Consider the following 18,616-nt stretch of genomic DNA (forward strand, 5'->3'; position numbering starts at 1 on the left):
AAAGTAGACTACTTGAATTTCCCTTCCGTGATTATTAGTTTGTCTATTAAATGTTGTATTTGATTAATTTATTAGCGAACGACAAATTATTATGAGCAAAATAAAGATATAAAACTAGAAAACACTGATGGGCTTTTAACTACATGCTATTTCATGGACAGCTGTTATTAATCCACAGCTATAATTTACATCTCGTCAAGTTACCTGTATCATGTCGCTACAGCGTATTATGTGACCAATATCTAGTAATTATTTCATAAACTTGTTTTCGTATTTAAGTGTTGCTAAATTACCAAGTTCGAAACTGTTGAAAAATCTCTAATTAGAACGCACGTGTGAAACTACATAAGTGTAGTTTTTAATATTAATATCATCAAATCAAAGATACAGTTAATGATTATTAAGTATGTGTCGCTTAGCAACCTGTTTGGTTAGCCGGCAGTAAAGCTAAAGAGGGGTACAAAAAAATAGACTTTAATGTACTTAATGTTTGTGTCGTGTTGGTGGAACTACTTTTATGACAAATAACGCTTCACAATCGTGACTACAAATGTTTTTGGAGAAGCTAAACACGGCTGTTTTCGTGCCTGCCAACGCTTCGGTGAGTTCACCTACTACGGCGTCGAGTTACGCAACACGACGTGAATTCTCTTGCCTCCACCGTGGCTGCGTAACAAGCGTAAAAACCAGGCACATCATATTTGCGCTCTCGTGTTTCGTCAGTGATGCACTATCCCGTGCCATGTACTCTCCACTCCACGCCAGTCCTGCTTCGTCGCATGAATTTTCCGCGCCGTCGACCCTTCCCAGCTGAACAGGCTTTAGGCTTCGCGTTTGTCCGTCCCACAGCAGCCGCCCGGCAGCTCTGCCCTCTGCTCCTGTAGGCAGTCCCTGTCATGACCTCCCCCTTCTTCGATTCTGCCGAAATTCACTAAATGGGATTTGTGGGGTTTCCACAGAAACTGGCCATCCGATTCCATTATTTCTCTAATGAGGACAGCCATAAGGATTTAACACGCTTCCTCGCTGCGCGTCTCTGATCTCTGAGCTGAATCTCAAGACGCGTCAAAGGTGAGTAAATTAGAGCTTCTGGCGTTTTGAAACGAGAAAATGTGTTTTCTGTCGTAATCACCCAGTGGTTTCAGTTTGCTGCTGTATATTTTCTCATACGGTTGTTTTACACAGCCCGACTCTGACTTGTATTTCATTGTTGCACAGGCCATTCAGTCAGTGTTGCTCACAATTTGGTCAGTGCCACTCAGTCTGTGTCAGCTAGGCTACGTTGTTGACGATTTACCACACACCAGACAAAATGCAAAGCATGTTCAAATCTCATCGTTTTTAATCCAAATATTCACGGGAAGGCGTAGCAAGTGGACTGCGCACAGAAAATAAAGCCAACAATTCATCGAAAATCAAAATGGAGCTGTACAGCACCTGTTTTGATTCATCAGGCCGCATATGCGCTGTGTGTGAGCCCAAGCCTACGACAGTCACAGCGGCATTGTCGCCTTTTATCCCCCGTTCCCATTCACAAATCCCCGTTTACGTGTCTAATGTGGATCAGTTTGGCAAACACGGTCTGAGGATGATTTGGATGTGTTCTTCTTTTTCTTCATTGCCTCCCATAGCAGAGACGTTATCATCTTGACAGCTGCTACTCCAGTAGCCAGCCACTACCCCACCCCTTATTTCTTTCAAAGCAGCTTTGCACACAACAACTGGTGTTTAATCCCTGGGAAATAGAATTTTAATTATGTGGCTAATCTATTTACAGCTGCTTTTCGGCTTTGGGCAAGTTCCAGCCAATTTCCATATGGCAGTCAATTTAACATTGGGTTTTTACTATTGGACAAAGCTTACAAGACGCAATAATAATAGCCTCATTTACTACATCTATTTGTTAGATGTACCCAGAACCCAAGGTTACACCTTAAAACGTCTTGTTTTGTCCCCACAATATTGAATTCAATATCATGAAGGATCATGATGGAAACCATTTATTTATTTATTTATTTATTTATTGTCCATAATTGTTTAAAAAAACTGATTTAAAAATAACATCAAAAATGTTGCTGATTATTTTTATGGCTGTTGGCTCATTGTCACAAATCCATTTGTAAAAACTCTGGCTGACTAATTTGACAAAGGGGCTCTCAGTTACTGTTTTATGTCAAACCATATGAAAAGAAAATCAAAGATGTTGTGCATACTTTGGAGCAAGAGCAAATATTTACATTTAGTTTAGGTTTACATGAACTGTCATTAATAGAGTACTTATGAATTTTAGTTAACCACTTGCTAAGTGTGGCACCGCTGACATTAACATTCATAGAATTTATCATGCTGTAGCAGCCATTTCTGACAGCCTGGATCACTTGCAGCCAGAGCCAAGAGTTAAAAGAGGACAGAAAACGGAAATGAGTTTTATCAGCTGAGAGCTACAGTCCCCCTTTCCTCCTCCTCCTCCTCTTCTTTCTCTTGCCTGTCCTCTGTGTGTTTGTCACAACACAACAGCTGACCCAGGCATCCACAATACTAAAACAGTATAAGACTCAATAGTAATGTCACTGCATTGTCTTCTTGTCTCTGTTTTGTTTGGTCCTTTTTTAAATCAGAAACCCTTTCCCCCCTCTCTGGTACAGGCTATATAAAGAGGATCTATATGTTATACATGTATGTTTACAACAGAGTGTCATGTTTTCATCCAGTTTATAGCAGGATAAGACAGTGACACTAATATGCACATTTCCTCTCGTTATGATCTTGAGGAACCATCACTTCCTTCCCTTGGGCAAACTGTAATTTTCCCAGTGAACTGAAACATTGGCTCAAGCTTCTTCACTCTCTGCAGCACAGTGGCAACTGTACCGTCTGTTATGACTCAGTGAGGGTTATTGCCAAATGTGCTCATGTGTTTGACCTGAAATGTACAGCTACTGTGCTATGCGTCATATGGGGCATTACAAACGTTGATCAAGCAAGTTGCCCATAAATGCAGCACTTTGAAACAAGATATTCAGTTAGTTGGAGACTAATTACTCCAACCAGATGACTGTATTTTTTAGCATGGATGTGTTAGCATCTATTATAATTGTTAATTTAGTTCATAATATACAATGAATTTGAAATCAGCATCTTAAGTTTATCTGCAGATAACTGGAATTGGAAGGCCTGAAATAAAGGTGCTCTACCCTGGAGCAGAACATTTAGCATAACATTCATAGTTTTTCAACTCTATATTAACTAATTCTAGGCTTCAGTCTTTGGACCTCATGTAAGAGAGAAATCCACAGTCTTTGTTCTATGCAAAATGAATTCTTAATTACATCTGAAGCAAATTTGAACTAATATCAGATTTGACTCTGGCCCAAAATAGTGGCTGATCATTATGCCACTATTTTCACTTAGAGTGGATACCTAATAAGGTGCGATCTCTTTACAGCCAGTATGGCCAGGAGGAACAGGCATTGAGAATAAAAGATGTTCAGCGTACATATGGGCAAGTCTGTCTTTCTGTGGGCTTTAAAAATGTGAACCTGTTACAGTACCGGTTTACAGTTACATGTGATATGTTACAAGGCAGATGAGACCACATGTTAAATAGTATAATGGAAAATATTGGCCTGAAGTAACACAGTTCCACTACCTGAAAGTTGTTAGGACTTGCCTGCTTTAATAACCTACATTCCTTTGAATCTCACTTCCTTTACTTTCTTCCACTTTCCCTACATTGTTTCCATCACACATCCAGTATTCAGTCCATGCCAGCTTTATAGATTTTATAAATCTCAGTCAACACTGAGACTGTAGGAGAGACACAGGTTAGTGATGAATGTACTGCAGATATTGAAGTGCTCTTGAACTATCATTATGGTTCTGGGGTAAATACCATTCAGACAACAATCTCTGAGCGAAGCCCGTTTGGCATGATTCATATCTAACCCATAAAATCTCCATTCTCACAACACAATAAGGCACAACTCTCATTCAGTCAGCATATGCGTTGTATCTCTTGCTGTCTTTATAAAACCATGTTACATAACTTTATTTTTATAGCCTCTTTCATATCAGAACTGCACTTCTTTAAATTAGGAGAAATCAATTTTAACAGCAGTGAACATATTTTACTACAGATAAATGTGCCAGTACTGTCAAAAAGAGGAATAACTTTTATTTTAAAATGATACAATATGGGGATAAAATGCCAGGTGGAAAACACGTTTCTTTTGAAATAAGATGTTAATTTTGTATCCCAGGAAACCAGAAAAATAGAGAGTCCTTATTTCCCCCCCCCATCTTACTCTGCATCTCCCTCCCTGCTTCCTTCCTCCCATCCTGCCCTCCCACTGCTTAGGTGCCTGTTCTTGTTGCAGTCTCTGGCAGTCGTAGCAGTGTGGTGCAATCTGGTTCTCCCACATTCCTCCGTGCTTCTGTTATATGGAAAAACTCACAAGGGATTCAGATTTATCTTCATTCGTTCTAATTTTCCCATCTTTTCATTTCTTCTTTCTTCCTTTGTCAGATTTTACAGTATCTAATTTTACATATTGGTCATTTATCTGTGCTGTTTACTTCTGTCTTCTTTGCTGTATCGGTTTCACTCTTTCAATCATCTCCTTTTTATATGAAAGCATTAAAAGGAGTCACATGTTAGTTATTAGGGAACTTTGACACCATATTAGGAAAAGGCGTCAGGCTCAGCTACATTGCGAGCTCTGCTGTTTACATACACAGACTCAGAAACTTTCTTGGGTATGCAGCATCCTGGAGAGAGCTAGTGGTTAAGGGTTGGACACTGTGTGCACTGTGACTCTCAAAGGACAAAGAATTCTGCAATCACTGCATTACAACATGTTTGCATTGCTGGAGATGATTACTGCTCCTCATCAGTGCATACTTACATCACGGGAGAAATCACTGTTGACACAAATTGACCTGACTTTTCCTCTGACTTTGAAATAAAGGTTGAAATATTTTACCTGTTCTACCAATTACCAGTTCAGCTGAGTTTACATTTCCAGTTAGTTTAGGTTGTATGGGCAGTTTGTTTTGTTTTTTTTCTTTTTCTCAGATTCAAACAACTCAAGTATCTGTTTACTTTATTCATCCCCCATGGGGGAAATTCAGAACACATGGACAGATGAATAAAAGTTGTGTGTAAGTGACCCCTTAACTGTTTAAAACCTGGTAAAATGGAAATCCATCACACTATGGTGTCATCCAACTTTGCTTATGTTTTGTCTTTTAAACATGTTTTTTCTGATCATCACAGAGCTGATAAATGTTTGAGGCAATAGTAGCTGGCTACAAAGACTAGCCGGCCAAATCAAGCAGATTACTGGTCATTACTGGTCATCTTCTTCTGCGGGCCTTTCTCTGTGTGATTCAGTGTTGCACCATGGGATACAATAACCCCCAATGTGCCAGATTACATCCTGGCAGGAGTTGAATCAAAGCTTGAAAGCATGACTGTGCATGTGTGCTTGAAATTGCTCACATTCATTTGTGTATACTTAGCAGCTTACATGCCCAAATTTCTCCGCAGTGGGATACTGCCATATGTTTGACAATTCCTATACCTGTGTAATTATCTTCTGCATGCACATTACACTTAAGACACCCACTAAGCCTCAGCTGTCCATGCAGTATGCAAGAACCACCTACACATTCTTTTTCCAGACACTGCCAGTTCCTTCCTCCTTGTCTGTTAATAACCCTCCCTGTCCTGTCTATCAGGATCACACAAGCGTGTTGGAAACACTAACGCAAATACACGCATGTGTTGGAAAAAGGATGTGAGATGCAACTGTGGTTGAGTGTTATTGTGTGATAGAGCTTCGTTTCCCAGAGACCAAGAAACAGCTGCTCACACACACACACACACACACACACAACTACACGCATGGTGCGTACACTCTGTCTGGAACTGAGAGTGCCTCTATTCACAAAGGAACAAGACTGTTTCATGTGTGCATGACTGTCTCTGTTTCAGCTGGCCTGAAATAGCTGGTCTCACAGTGAGTCACTCGACAGTGTCTTGAGGGGAGGATTGGACTGGTGTGTGAACACAGTGCTCCAACTTTCTATGGGTGCACTTGACTGCCTGAGCATGTTTGCTCATGACAGAGCGCTCTTGACTTGTTGCATTTATCAAGACATAATAGGTGTCTTCTTTCCATCCTGATGCATGAAGAAAAAGCAGCAATGTACTATGGTTACCTGTTGGGGACAAAACAGTTTCTGACCTTGTCAACTCGCCAGTATTAACACCCGGTTTCATTACAGCTCACTGCTCCTTTGTTTGAAGTATTGTTTTCCTTGTAGATGCTTATTGATTCAGAACAGATTGAATCAACCAATAGCAATGACCTTGGACGTACGTGTGTTGACTGTTCCAAGGTGTCCTGTTCTCAGAGTATTTGAATGCTAAATGGTTCTGGCTGAACCTGGAGTAGCTCCAAGCATGCTATAGTGGACTAGGAAAGCAAAAACAAATGTGAGGCTCACTCCACATGCTACTAAGAGGGATTTTTGATTGAGAAAGTACATGAGTAGGAACTGAAAGAGATTCAGTTCCATTTTTTTTCCTCACAACTTTCATGTCCTGTCAGGTTGGAATAAAACAATACTATATACTGTTTTATTCCAACCTGACAGGACATATATATATTAAATAGATTTCTTATGTTTGAGCCAGTATTCATAAAAGGTACAGTAAATGATTGTTTTCATTATTAAATAATCTGTTAATGTTTGTTTAATCAGTGGTTTTTCAATACTGTAAAAGAAGCATCAAATCATCACACTGGAGAAGTTTAAAAGTAAGGTTATGATGAAGTTAAAGGAAATGATTGATTGATTTGAATATTTTTTTCAATCTTTTTCCAAAATAGCTGACAATGATGGCTGTCAGTCAATGAATTGGTTCACTCCAGTTTAGCATTTAACAAGACAAAGAAATGGTGACACCCCAGAACAGGCCTTTTTTTTCACCATTTGGGAATTAAAGGCCCTGCAGTCTTACTCATAACTGGCTCTCATCCCAGGTCTGCACATGGGGGCGGGAAAGAGCAAGCCAAAGGAACTAGGCCAGCGCTCCATGAGCCTGGATGGCACCATCAGCACAGGCTCAGACAGCGGGCACTTCCACCATCTAGGCCCCGCCCAGCAGACCCAAACCCCCAACAGGAGCCCTGCTGTTGGGACAGGCAGGCGGGGGCATCAGGGACAACATCAGCTTGCTCCAACAAACACTCCCGAGCTGGCACTTTTTGGAGGCGTGGACCACACAGGGACCCTCACTTCACCTCAGAGAGGGCCTCTGTCAGGTAGGAAACATGTGGTGAAGTTAGGTGTGGAAGGACTCTAGAATATGAGTATAGGGTTCAGTGAAAATTCACATTACTAAATAAAATGATAAGATACATTTTGTTGATGTTGATTTATTGATGTCTTTGAGTTGGGTGTTTCAACCCACACCAATTAAATTTTGGATTCTAGTGTTTTATAAAGCAGTATTATAGGAAATTTGATTACTTGCTTTCTCCAGAGAGTGAAGTGAAAAGGTTGATGCCACACATATTTGTATGGTAAATATGATGCTACAGTCATTACCATTTATCTTAGCATAAAGGCTGAAAACAGTGAGACTGACTCTGATCCACAGTAACAAAGTCCTACCTACCAGAATCTCTAAAACCCAGCAATAATCTGTTATATCTTGTTTGTGTAATCTTTGTGTACATTTTGTAATGTCTGGGCAGAGCCTGGTTAAAGGTATGCACGTTTCCAGTATTTGTTCTAAATTAAGCTAATGATTTCCTGGCTCCAGCTCAGGTTTATCAATCTCCTTATCCCACTCCCAGCAAGAAAGAAAGAAAGTGTATTTCCTGAAATTTTGAACTACTACTTTAAAAGTGAAAAAAGGTAATCTTACATACTCACTGAGCTGACATTGCACAAAATCAAAAATAGTCTACATTGAAGGTGCTAATTATCAAAGTGAGTGTTGTGAGTTTTGAAGCTGAGTGTTGATGATGGTGATGGAAATAAATTTAGTAAGATGTAATAAGTTTGACTTGCTCTGAGTCAGCCCCACGAAAGTTTTGAGAAAAAACTGTTAAAGAAAAACTGATTTGCACTGAGTCACACTTACAAAGAAAAGAAAAATATTTGAAAGCTGTTTCTTTTCCTATCATCAGCCTATCATAAACCTTTCTCTTTGAAGCTCACTGTGTGCCACTGTCCAGATTTTACATGAAGTTAAGCTGTTGTGTCTAGACTGGCCAGATGGTTACATTCATGTTGCTGAGGAGCAGCTCTGCTGACTGCCTCCTCCTGCCGTGCATCTAATGAGTTCCCAGGTTTAGATCACAGTTTCATTAAAAGGAATTGCTAGAAAGCCACTGAGAAAACAAAGACAATTGATATGATGGGTTTGTCCTTCATGGGTGAGTGGTCCCAGGCAGTGTGATTGTCAATATTTCTCATTAGGCCTTGGCAAATTCTTTTATACAGATATGGAACAGAGGTAAAATGGATTTAATGTTTGAAAGTGGGTGGAGCAAATCATTATCAAGGGCCAGAGAGGAAGTTTGATTATGGAAGTAACAATTAATGTTAATAGGGCATAAAGCAAAGTACTGTTGTCTTTAATTACATTGCTACCTTAATACATATTTCCATTTCTGTGTGTGTTGTTTGTTGCAGGAGGTGTCACTACATTTGTGGCGCTATATGATTATGAGTCACGGACAGTGTCGGATCTGACCTTCAGGAAAGGCGACAGGCTGCAGATTGTCAACAACACGTAAGAGTCATGGTCATCGGTTTCTCTCCCTCTAATTCTGTAGCTTCAAAAAGGTCTAATTGAACAGATTTGCTGACGCACATGTGAGCATGAATGTGCACAAATCTGTATGTGAACTACCACAAACACAGAGGTAGTAACTGTGAAGCAATCGTGATCCTTCCCCGTTAAATCCAACAGTGCAGAACAGCCAACAGCTTTGCTAATGCATTCAGCTCTTCATTGGCAACTGTCATCATCATAATTTTCATAGCGAGATTTATCTTACCTTCCTTTACTCCAATCGGGTAGCACCTAAAGACTGTAACTGTTTTGGTGTGGTGTGTTTAATAGCTACTGTTCCCAAGCTAAGGTGTTTAAAGCATAATTCCCATGCAGACATTCAAAAAGAACAATGGTGTTTATCTTCTTTTTTTTTTTTTTTTTTAAATAACTTTTCCTATGTGCTCTTTCCATAACTTCCTGCCATAAGTCTGGTCTGCTATTCTTTGTCTAGAGTGTGGCACTACATTGCAGGGCTAAAAAAATATAAGTTTATATTATAATTGCACAGTGAAACAGTTACAGCTACATTATAAAACCATGCTTACTGAATGAGTTGTTGAGTTTTTATATAAATCTTTAATGAATATATTTAATTGGAAGCAGCAAGACTGTGTCAGACTGTCCAGGAATCCCAAGTGATATGAGGTTTTCATGCAGAAAACATTCCACAATCTCATGTTAGAAAATTATTAAAACTAGTACAAACTGCATGAAGTGGAAAGCTGAGCTTTAAAAACTCTGCAGTTTGTGCAGCCCTATTGTGTAGTACCGCAGCATATTCCGCTCCTCTGCTATCTGTCTGTGCTGTGCTGCTTGCCTTGCCGTGTCTCCTTGCTGTGTTTTGATGTCTGCTGTGTCTGTTATCTCTCCCCCTCTCTTTCTTTCTCATGCTTCATGGTTTCTTCTAGGAAAAAGTACAGCTTCAGGTCAGTAATACGTCCCTAAATCTCATGCAACGTTTTGTTCAGTCTTAGCTGCTGCACAGATTTGTCTGATCCAGCTTGTAGTGTAACTGATGAATTAGTAACAGTATTAGTTAGATGGAGTAATTTGATTCTCTGACTTGCTTGGTAGGTATAATATTGTACAGTAAGTGCAACTAAAGATTACCCATGTCTGTCTATTGCTTCTCTTAACATTGTGGTTTTCTTCATACCATTTTCAAGCACTTTCAACTGCCAACTTATCAAGGGATAAGTTCTACTTTTTTTTTTCAACAACACCCCATGAAAAGATCAAATACCAAACAATCAATTTTTGATAGTTAAAGGTGATACAGCTCAGAGAACCTAGTCATCTATGCTGTAATTGGACTGTAATTGAAGACTATTAAGAACAACTGAGCTGCACTGTTTCATTTCGTCACTATGAAGAACAAAGGCACACATACTATTTTCTGGTGCTGTAAACAGTAACTAGCAAAGTGTAACAAAAACTATGCATTTATGACCAATTTTTAAGATTTATTTCTTCAGTGGGAACCAATTGGCTTGGAACTGAGTGCAACAGACAGGGTCAGAAAATCAGCGAGTGCATTTGGTTTTGGGGCCATGATTAGTTGACACTAAGAAAAGTATAGAATAACAGTAGTTTTTTTTCTTTTAAGTGTTGTGCCATAATCTTATTTAGTGTTTCTGTACTGGGAACGAACTAAAAGAGCTTAAGACCAAGAACTGTTACAGGCTGCCTGCATCAGTTTTCTGTTTATGGTTGACTCTTTTGCTCTCTGTCCCTCCCCCCTTCTTTTTTCTGTCACAGAGAAGGGGACTGGTGGCTCGCTCGCTCCCTGACAACAGGAGAGAGTGGTTATATCCCCAGCAACTATGTGGCTCCATCCGACTCCATCCAAGCAGAAGAGTAAATTATCCTCTCGTTTCACTCTAGCAGTTATTTTTCCCTACATGGAAGCTATTCTCAGTGCAGAACATGAATGTAGTTTTATTCTTTTTCAATTATGATAATGCATATATGACAAGGTTATTTCTACAAGCTACTGTAAAGAGTATACAGGCACTGTTCTTATACATATGCATGCGTACATACATACATACATGCATCTTGGTCCCTATATGGATGAGGGAATAAAAGAATGCTAAAATGAAGTTTTAACCCTCACACCCATGTTGTGAGGACTGACCTAATTATCTTCACAATGTAGAAATATCCTCACTATGAAGATATCAAACTGAAATTAACAAAACAATAGAAAGCCATGTATACACCATCTTGTCCAGGCTTCTGTATCTTCCATCTAAATGTGTCTCTCCCTGTCTGTTCCAGACAGTCAGTAGTAGCTTCTCACTGATCTTATTCTCTGTGGCCCACTTTGGCAGGTGGTATTTTGGGAAGATCACACGGCGTGACTCAGAGAGGCTTCTTTTGAACCTACAGAACAGACGAGGAACCTTCCTGGTGAGGGAGAGTGAGACCACTAAAGGTGAGCACATATTTGCATCACTGCAGAGGCTACAGTCGTTAACAAGATGATCCTATAAGCTCTTCTTCTCTTCTCAGTGTCTATTACATCTGTGGCTCTCAGCCACTGAGCTAGCAACACTAGCTGACTTATACAGTGAGCCAGTTCCTTATTTAACCATCTTCATCTTAAGATGAATTGCCATTTTAGGCCATAATATTTGGAAACAGCATTGATGTCTATGTAAATTACCTGTTTATTAAGCTAAAGCAATTTCTCTAAAAAATAAACATAATGATGAAACGGTATTCTCATCACAATAAGCTGAAAATCAGATTTTAGTATAATTTGTAAATGTTTTGTTTGTTTGATTTTGTTTGACCAGGTAAAACAATATATCATTAAAATATTAGAATATGAATGTAAAATGAAAATACCACTTTTTGTTGCAGTCCTAATCGAGTTGTAAAATTAATGTAAAGTGATTGACATGACGACACTCAAGATCTTTCATTTTTTCCTGACAGTATATCTTGTTATTAGCCAATGCATAGAATTATCTAAGTATATTCTGTCCACAAGTGATGTTTAATAGAAACTGGAGCTTTTTATTTTATATTCTCAAGGCAAAAAGGAAGTAGTAACACTTTCTTTGTGTCCCTGGGGCTTACTACAACCACCAGTGTGATGTTACTTTGAAATAAGTAGATCCTCAGGGACTCAATTTGAAAGCGAGAACCTTGTAATTAAGTCATTTGTTAACTTTCACACAGGTCTATGGTGCTATAAAATCTATCTCTGGGCACCAGTGGAAGAGTTTGCATCTGAATGTTTGGAGTCTTATCTAGTCCCTGTGACGTAGGTGGATACTTTAGGGGGTTGTTTTGGTGGAAGTCTGGGGAAAAAGAAAAAAAAGTGGTGTGGAGTGGACTGAGGCTTGTGAATGGATAGGGGTGAATCACTCTGCCAGAACTAGGTCAGCCTAGGAGGGTGCTGTATTTCCCCCGGCTTCAACTGTCTTCCAACACACAAACACACTCAGAGGGAGGAGCAGGGGCATAAAGAGAGGGAGGAACAGTAAAGGGGGAGTCATTAGAAAAGGGGAGGATCTGGGAGAGTAGGAAGAACTCTGGCAGGAGGTGTGTTGGCTTCTGGGTGTATCCTATATTAGATGCCAAATGTGAGATTCAGTGTGATATAGACGAGTAGGAGGATGCTGCTCATCTGTTGTATAACGTTAAGACAGACTATACATGGTACATCTGATCCGGGTCCTGAAAATCTATCATCTTAGCTTCAGTTAGATTTTATGCCCTTTATCTCCACATGACCAGAATATCTGTTGTGTCTGTTTGCTGTGTGTGAAGGCCTTTTACACTGCACAAATTTAGATTTAGATAACTACAGGAAAAATTTTCAGCATGGAGATTGTGATAGATCACTGGTTATGGCAGTGGATTAGCAGTGTGATGATAATGGGGATAGCAGGTACATCTGATCAACATACTCCTAAGTTCAGTGGATAAAGTCTGTGAGGAAGTGTGTTTTTACTGCATTGGATTTTTGTTTTGTTGAGGGAAGAAGAGTGGACATCACACAGCAAAACGCCAGATCAAAGACAATTGATTTTTCATTTTCCTTGGCTGTGGAGCAACCTCTCTGTGAAACTTTAGTTTTCTGTATTCAGCGTTTTGAAGCACTCAAAACATATTTTATCTTAACAACAATTATAAGGTGTAAGGATTTTTCTTTAAAATGAGAAGTTTCATGAAACCTAGTTTTCAAGCTATATAAATTTAATAAAATCAAATTTAACTTAGCAATGCTCCATGGAGAAGGGAATAGAGGCTTAGGTGAATTCCCAGGGCCTTTAAGGGGACCAACAGGGACTTGCCCATCACAGCTGCTCGGAAACTCCAGAGAGCAGCTGTCACAAACACCCAGATATGCATGGTTTTATTGTCCTAATCTGTCTCTGTTGTCTTTTCTTGTTCACAGGGGCATATTGCTTGTCAGTGCTGGATTATGATAACACCAAAGGCCTGAATGTTAAACATTACAAGATCAGGAAGCTGGATAGCGGAGGTTTTTACATCACGTCCCGTACCCAATTCACCAGCCTACAGCAGCTAGTCTTCCACTACCGCAGTGAGTGCTTTCTGTCATAGTGAATGATTTGTAATGCTGTTACCCTTAATCTGCCTCTTTTAATCCACTTTCCTCTTTCAGAGCACTCTGATGGGCTGTGCCATGCACTGACAGATGTGTGTCCTGTGGCCAAACCTCAGACCCAGGGACTGGCCAGGGACGCCTGGGAGATTCCTAGAGAGTCCCTCCGCCTCGACGTTAAACTGGGACAGGGCTGCTTTGGAGAAGTCTGGATGGGTAAGAAGAACACACTGGCTCTTTCTAGTGTACTTATGAATGAAACCCTCACATACCACGGCAGATATACAGTTTATACATAGGAAAATATATCAAAGAAATGTTTGAAGTGCATTGGAGTCCTGGTCAAAGCTATTCATTTCTTAATAAATCAAATTGTTTGATATTTTGGGCTTGCTTACTTACTTCCTGCTAGAGAGTTAGAAGAATGATACAGGTCTGACAAAAAGACTAGAAATGACCCTGTCCATAAACAAAATGTCAGTATGAAACATCATCTCTTTTACTTTTTGGTATTTTTGTTCAGATTAAACCAGATATAATGTATATATTAGTGAGGTATCATTAGACAGAGCTAAGATAGATGTCATTATGCCAGGCAAAGTTAACTGTCTGCTGATTGTATTGGCTTGTGTATGCCTACACCAAACCTAAATTACTATGTTTCTGGCAGGAACATGGAACGGTACGACACGTGTAGCCATCAAGACTCTAAAGCCTGGCACAATGTCTCCAGAGGCCTTTCTTCAAGAAGCACAGGTCATGAAGAAGCTGAGGCATGAGAAGCTGGTCCAGCTGTATGCTGTGGTGTCTGAGGAGCCCATCTATATTGTGACAGAGTATATGAGCCAAGGTAATACAGGATAAAGATAGTAAATGGGGCTGGGGGGTCAAACATCAATATGTATCTGGTGCTAGCATATTGTGAACTCTAAACTACTAAAGGCTTGAATCCAACAAATTCATAACTTTGTGTACTTTGTTTTTGTCCGTTTATTTGACACAGTATCTGCAACTGTAGTTATTCTAAGTACGGTAATTTTGGTCTTGCCTTCACAGGTAGTTTATTGGACTTCCTGAAAGGGGAAGCAGGAAAAATGCTTCGCCTGCCTCAGCTCGTAGACATGGCCGCTCAGGTAAAATTACATAAAGTTCAGCAACAGAAGGATTAACTGTCAGAGTTAAAGCTTCAATAATATAGGAAAACAGATTCTTATTTTCAGCCAAATTCTCTCTACATTCACTCCCTCCAGATTGCAGCAGGTATGGCCTATGTGGAGAGGATGAACTACGTCCACAGAGACCTACGTTCTGCCAACATCCTGGTTGGAGACAATCTCGTGTGTAAAGTGGCTGACTTTGGTTTGGCAAGACTCATTGAAGACAATGAGTACACTGCAAGACAGGGTATGTTTACCCTTCCTCTTTTCATAATATGTTGTTGTTTAATTTCTGTTAATATAAATTGGGAGAAAGTCAAAACAGACATGATATTAGCATTTTTTAAATTCCTGTGATCCTTTAGGAGCTAAATTTCCAATCAAATGGACAGCACCAGAGGCAGCTCTGTACGGTCGTTTCACCATCAAGTCAGATGTGTGGTCCTTTGGTGTGCTGCTCACAGAGCTGGCAACTAAGGGCAGAGTCCCCTATCCAGGTAAAGTCTTCAGTCATTTGTCAAGCAAAAATGTCAAAGCTTTTTACCAAAAGCGTAAGACATCCTCAGCTATCTTAAAGAATACTAAAGATCATTTAGATCAATCTAAAAAAAAATCAAATGTGAAGATAATTAGCTGCAACTTATGAACCTTGTGAAAGAAACCTTGTCTTTCCCTAAATCTAACTTCCCGTTTCTCTTACCAGGTATGGTTAACCGTGAGGTGCTGGACCAGGTGGAGCGTGGCTACAGGATGCCCTGCCCGGCAGAGTGCCCCAGCTCTTTACATGAGCTCATGCTGTCCTGCTGGAGGAAGGATCCAGAAGAGAGGCCTACATTTGAGTACCTGCAGGGCTTCCTAGAGGACTACTTCACCTCCACAGAACCCCAGTATCAGCCTGGGGAAAATCTATAGAACCACACACTGAACTGAACTGGGGAAAGGGGGGAAGAAAAACCTCAACACAGAGTGACCTGCACTAACTGACCTCAGAGGAGCACCTGAGAGAGGATCTGAGCCTGTAAAACTCAAAACTCAATTTGGAGGAAGATGAGCATAATAGAGATAGAAACCTGCAAGAAATCCCCCCTGTGCCATAAAGGAACTGCTGCAGAAGAACCTGCAGAACCTCCTGCACTCACTGTTTACTTTAGGTTGTGAAGAAATGAGGTTCAAAGCTGTAAAAGGAGAACTCCTGCTAGACCCACTCTGGCTCTGATCTGACTGAGGGACTACACTCGGGAAAATGTTTCTGAGAAGTGCACCTGATGTGGGAGGAAGCAAATCAGGATGTACAGGTGGATCAAGATAAAAAAGAATAAAAACCTCTTGTCGAAGAGAGGTCAAGGGAGGATAATTCAATCGGGTATGAGCTGTTTTAACAAAACCTTCCTCTTCTGTCGTGTCTTTACCGTCATCTGGTACCTTTTCCACCCACAGAAGAGCACTGCCACTGTGGCTCAGGTGCCAAAGGATAGTCTGTCTCCCATCCTTTATTTTCTGCTTCTTTCCTCTCTTTTGCTATTGCTGTCTGACTTTCAGTATGTCTCTCCAGTTTTTTCAAATGCTGCTTGTTCAAAGTGTCTCCAAATAACTCAGCTCTGGAACTCTACTTTGCATCTTTATTTATGTGGACAATGTATTTTCTGTGGCTTAAGGTTTTGTTCAGTGGCAGACAAAAATTTCCCGATTTCTCTTTATTTTTTCTGTAATTATTATTAGGTGAGGTTGTTAAAACCACTATCATGGTTTTGCCAGGGTAAGTTTACTCAACAGGCAGGTTCTTTAATGCTCAGAATTGGGTTATTTTAAATCTCTTGTTTATTCTTTCCTTTTCTAGTATTTCTTGATATATGATGAATGGTCATTGTGACCTGCTGATCCAACATCAATGATTAAAAATGAGTGTGATGCTGGTAAAGCATGAATGCTTTTTTTTAAATTTTTTTTTTTTTTTTTTTGATTGACCTTGATTTAACTGGAATGTAGCATTGAAAATAATCAGTACTGTTGTGACTCTAAACAACAGTTATAATAGCTATTAGCTCACATTCTTCAGAGACATAAATAGGGTAATTTTCATCAAACATTTAGGTGACCCACTCAGAGGCTGATGACGGCTACCAATCATTTTGTTGTTTAATATTCAAGTAAGCTCAAGATGGGCAAACCCTGAGAGAAAAATCCTACTGTGTTCTGTGCCAATTTAATCACATTTCTTTACTGCTGTCTATGTATATACTGCTTTACTATCAAGGGGCTTTATTGGGATTTTAGTTTTTTAACAGGTAATTGTTTACTTAAACTATATCAACCTTCCCGAAGAAATACCATGTTAGTGGGTAGACAGGACATATAAACCTGTAAGTGTTTGCTCAAGGATTCAAAAGGTTTTTATTCACCTCACAGTTCATGTCCAAGAAAAATATGCAACCAGGCAGCCCTAATAAAACTATAAAACTTTGATCAGGTAAGCCTAATAAAACTATATTTATTACTTACTATATGAGTTGATTTTGAAACTAGTTAGCATGCTTTTGTGCTGTTCTTCTCTTGACCATTGGCTGAGTTTGTATTTATGCTGTACTGTACATCAACATGTGTATGTTTACTCAAGGTTGAGGTGAGATGATGGGATCATAAACAGACTTCTGAACATTTGTGCCATTAACCTATAATTCATTTTTTAGCATTGTATCCACTGCTGCCAGTTTTCACTGTTGTACTGTACATACTGTAGCTGTTTAGGTTGTTTTTTTTATCATGTGTACCACTTTCAAATGACAGATATTTATGTTGGGTGTCGCATTTTACAGTGGTTTGGTTTATGACGTAGTTGAAACAGCAACGGCCGATATAATTATAGATTGTTGCCAAGAAATACCATGAAACCAGTTATCAAAATATGAGCCATGCAGCAATAAGAGGGATGGCAGTCCATGTCAATTAACACCATGAAATTAGTTTCCAAGGATGACGAATGACACTGGCTATTTTAACCAATAATGTGGATGATTCTGAAATCAGTCAAAAGTGAGTTTGGGCTGTTGATGATATGAAAAAATGAGGTCAAAGATGTAAATACTATCTTAAACTAATGACTGTGACTATCATGTTTGTTTGTTTTTTTTTTTTTGTTGGTTTTTTTTGTATGGTTTCTTTTATTGCACCTCTGTGGAGAGGTTTTTAAAGTCAGGCACACCTGCTCCCAAAATGATTTAGTAATACAATGCCACTGTAAATGGGACTTAAGGAATGTTTTTTTTTTTTCTTTTTTTTGAATATTGGGCTTATTTTAAAAAAATCTTTTTATCTGTGTAAGGCAATTTAAAATTTGGCTTTGTATATATATTTTTTCCCACAACGTGTTCATGACTGCTTTCCTCTTGTAGATGGAATTACCCTGTTTTGTGGTTATGTACTGAACTGGCTGTAAGTAAGTTAGACAGTGAGGAAGTTGATGGACTTGACACAGGTCTGATTGGATTTTCTGTGCCATATTAAAGAAACATCTGTCTTTTTATGTTTGCAATTTTTTTTTTTTTTTTTTATAAATCTATGCAGTTTCAGTCTGGCATTCCTGCAACAATATGGCCATTTTGCTCTAAAGTCAAAATCAATGATCATAAAAAGGTGTGAGCGTTTTGTAAGGACTTCAGTTGTTTTTGTTTTGTTCTGATGTAATGGGATTAAAATGGGTATTGTTCCACTTTATGTTGATCTTTAAATGTGCAATAAATTATATTTCAAATGTGTTTTGATAAGGGTGTGTGCTGGTGTGTGTGATGTTCTTTGACCTGAAATTATAGAGCTGCCCACACTGTGACTCAGTCATTTCTAAATAAAGCGATGACTGTCCTGCAACTTAACGTTTAGAGAAGTGAGCATGTGATGTGAGGTTCATCAGGCCAGTTTGTCAGAATTTCTGGGACATATATAAACTAAAACCAAAAACAGTATATTTTCATGGCTCACATGGCCAAATCTGTCTGTGTCTAACTTACATCACTTTTTTACTGG

At 39.3% G+C, this 18,616-nt stretch overlaps 1 protein-coding gene across 1 annotated transcript; it reads left to right on the top strand.

The window, feature by feature from the left end:
• Window positions 1–705: 705 nt before the first annotated feature.
• Window positions 706–18,351, top strand: LOC113129962 (proto-oncogene tyrosine-protein kinase Src-like). The gene is made up of 12 exons (XM_026306227.2): window positions 706–1,071; window positions 7,050–7,331; window positions 8,713–8,812; window positions 10,616–10,714; window positions 11,191–11,294; window positions 13,272–13,421; window positions 13,503–13,658; window positions 14,113–14,292; window positions 14,499–14,575; window positions 14,693–14,846; window positions 14,965–15,096; window positions 15,303–18,351. The coding sequence occupies exons 2-12, from the start codon at window positions 7,058–7,060 to the stop codon at window positions 15,509–15,511; spliced, it is 1,635 nt and encodes a 544-aa protein (XP_026162012.1). The 5' UTR covers window positions 706–1,071; window positions 7,050–7,057; the 3' UTR covers window positions 15,512–18,351.
• The last annotated feature ends 265 nt before the right edge of the window (window positions 18,352–18,616 follow it).

This window comes from Mastacembelus armatus, chromosome 5 (genome assembly GCF_900324485.2).
Source record: "Mastacembelus armatus chromosome 5, fMasArm1.2, whole genome shotgun sequence".
NCBI classification, from domain to species: Eukaryota; Metazoa; Chordata; class Actinopteri; order Synbranchiformes; family Mastacembelidae; genus Mastacembelus; species Mastacembelus armatus.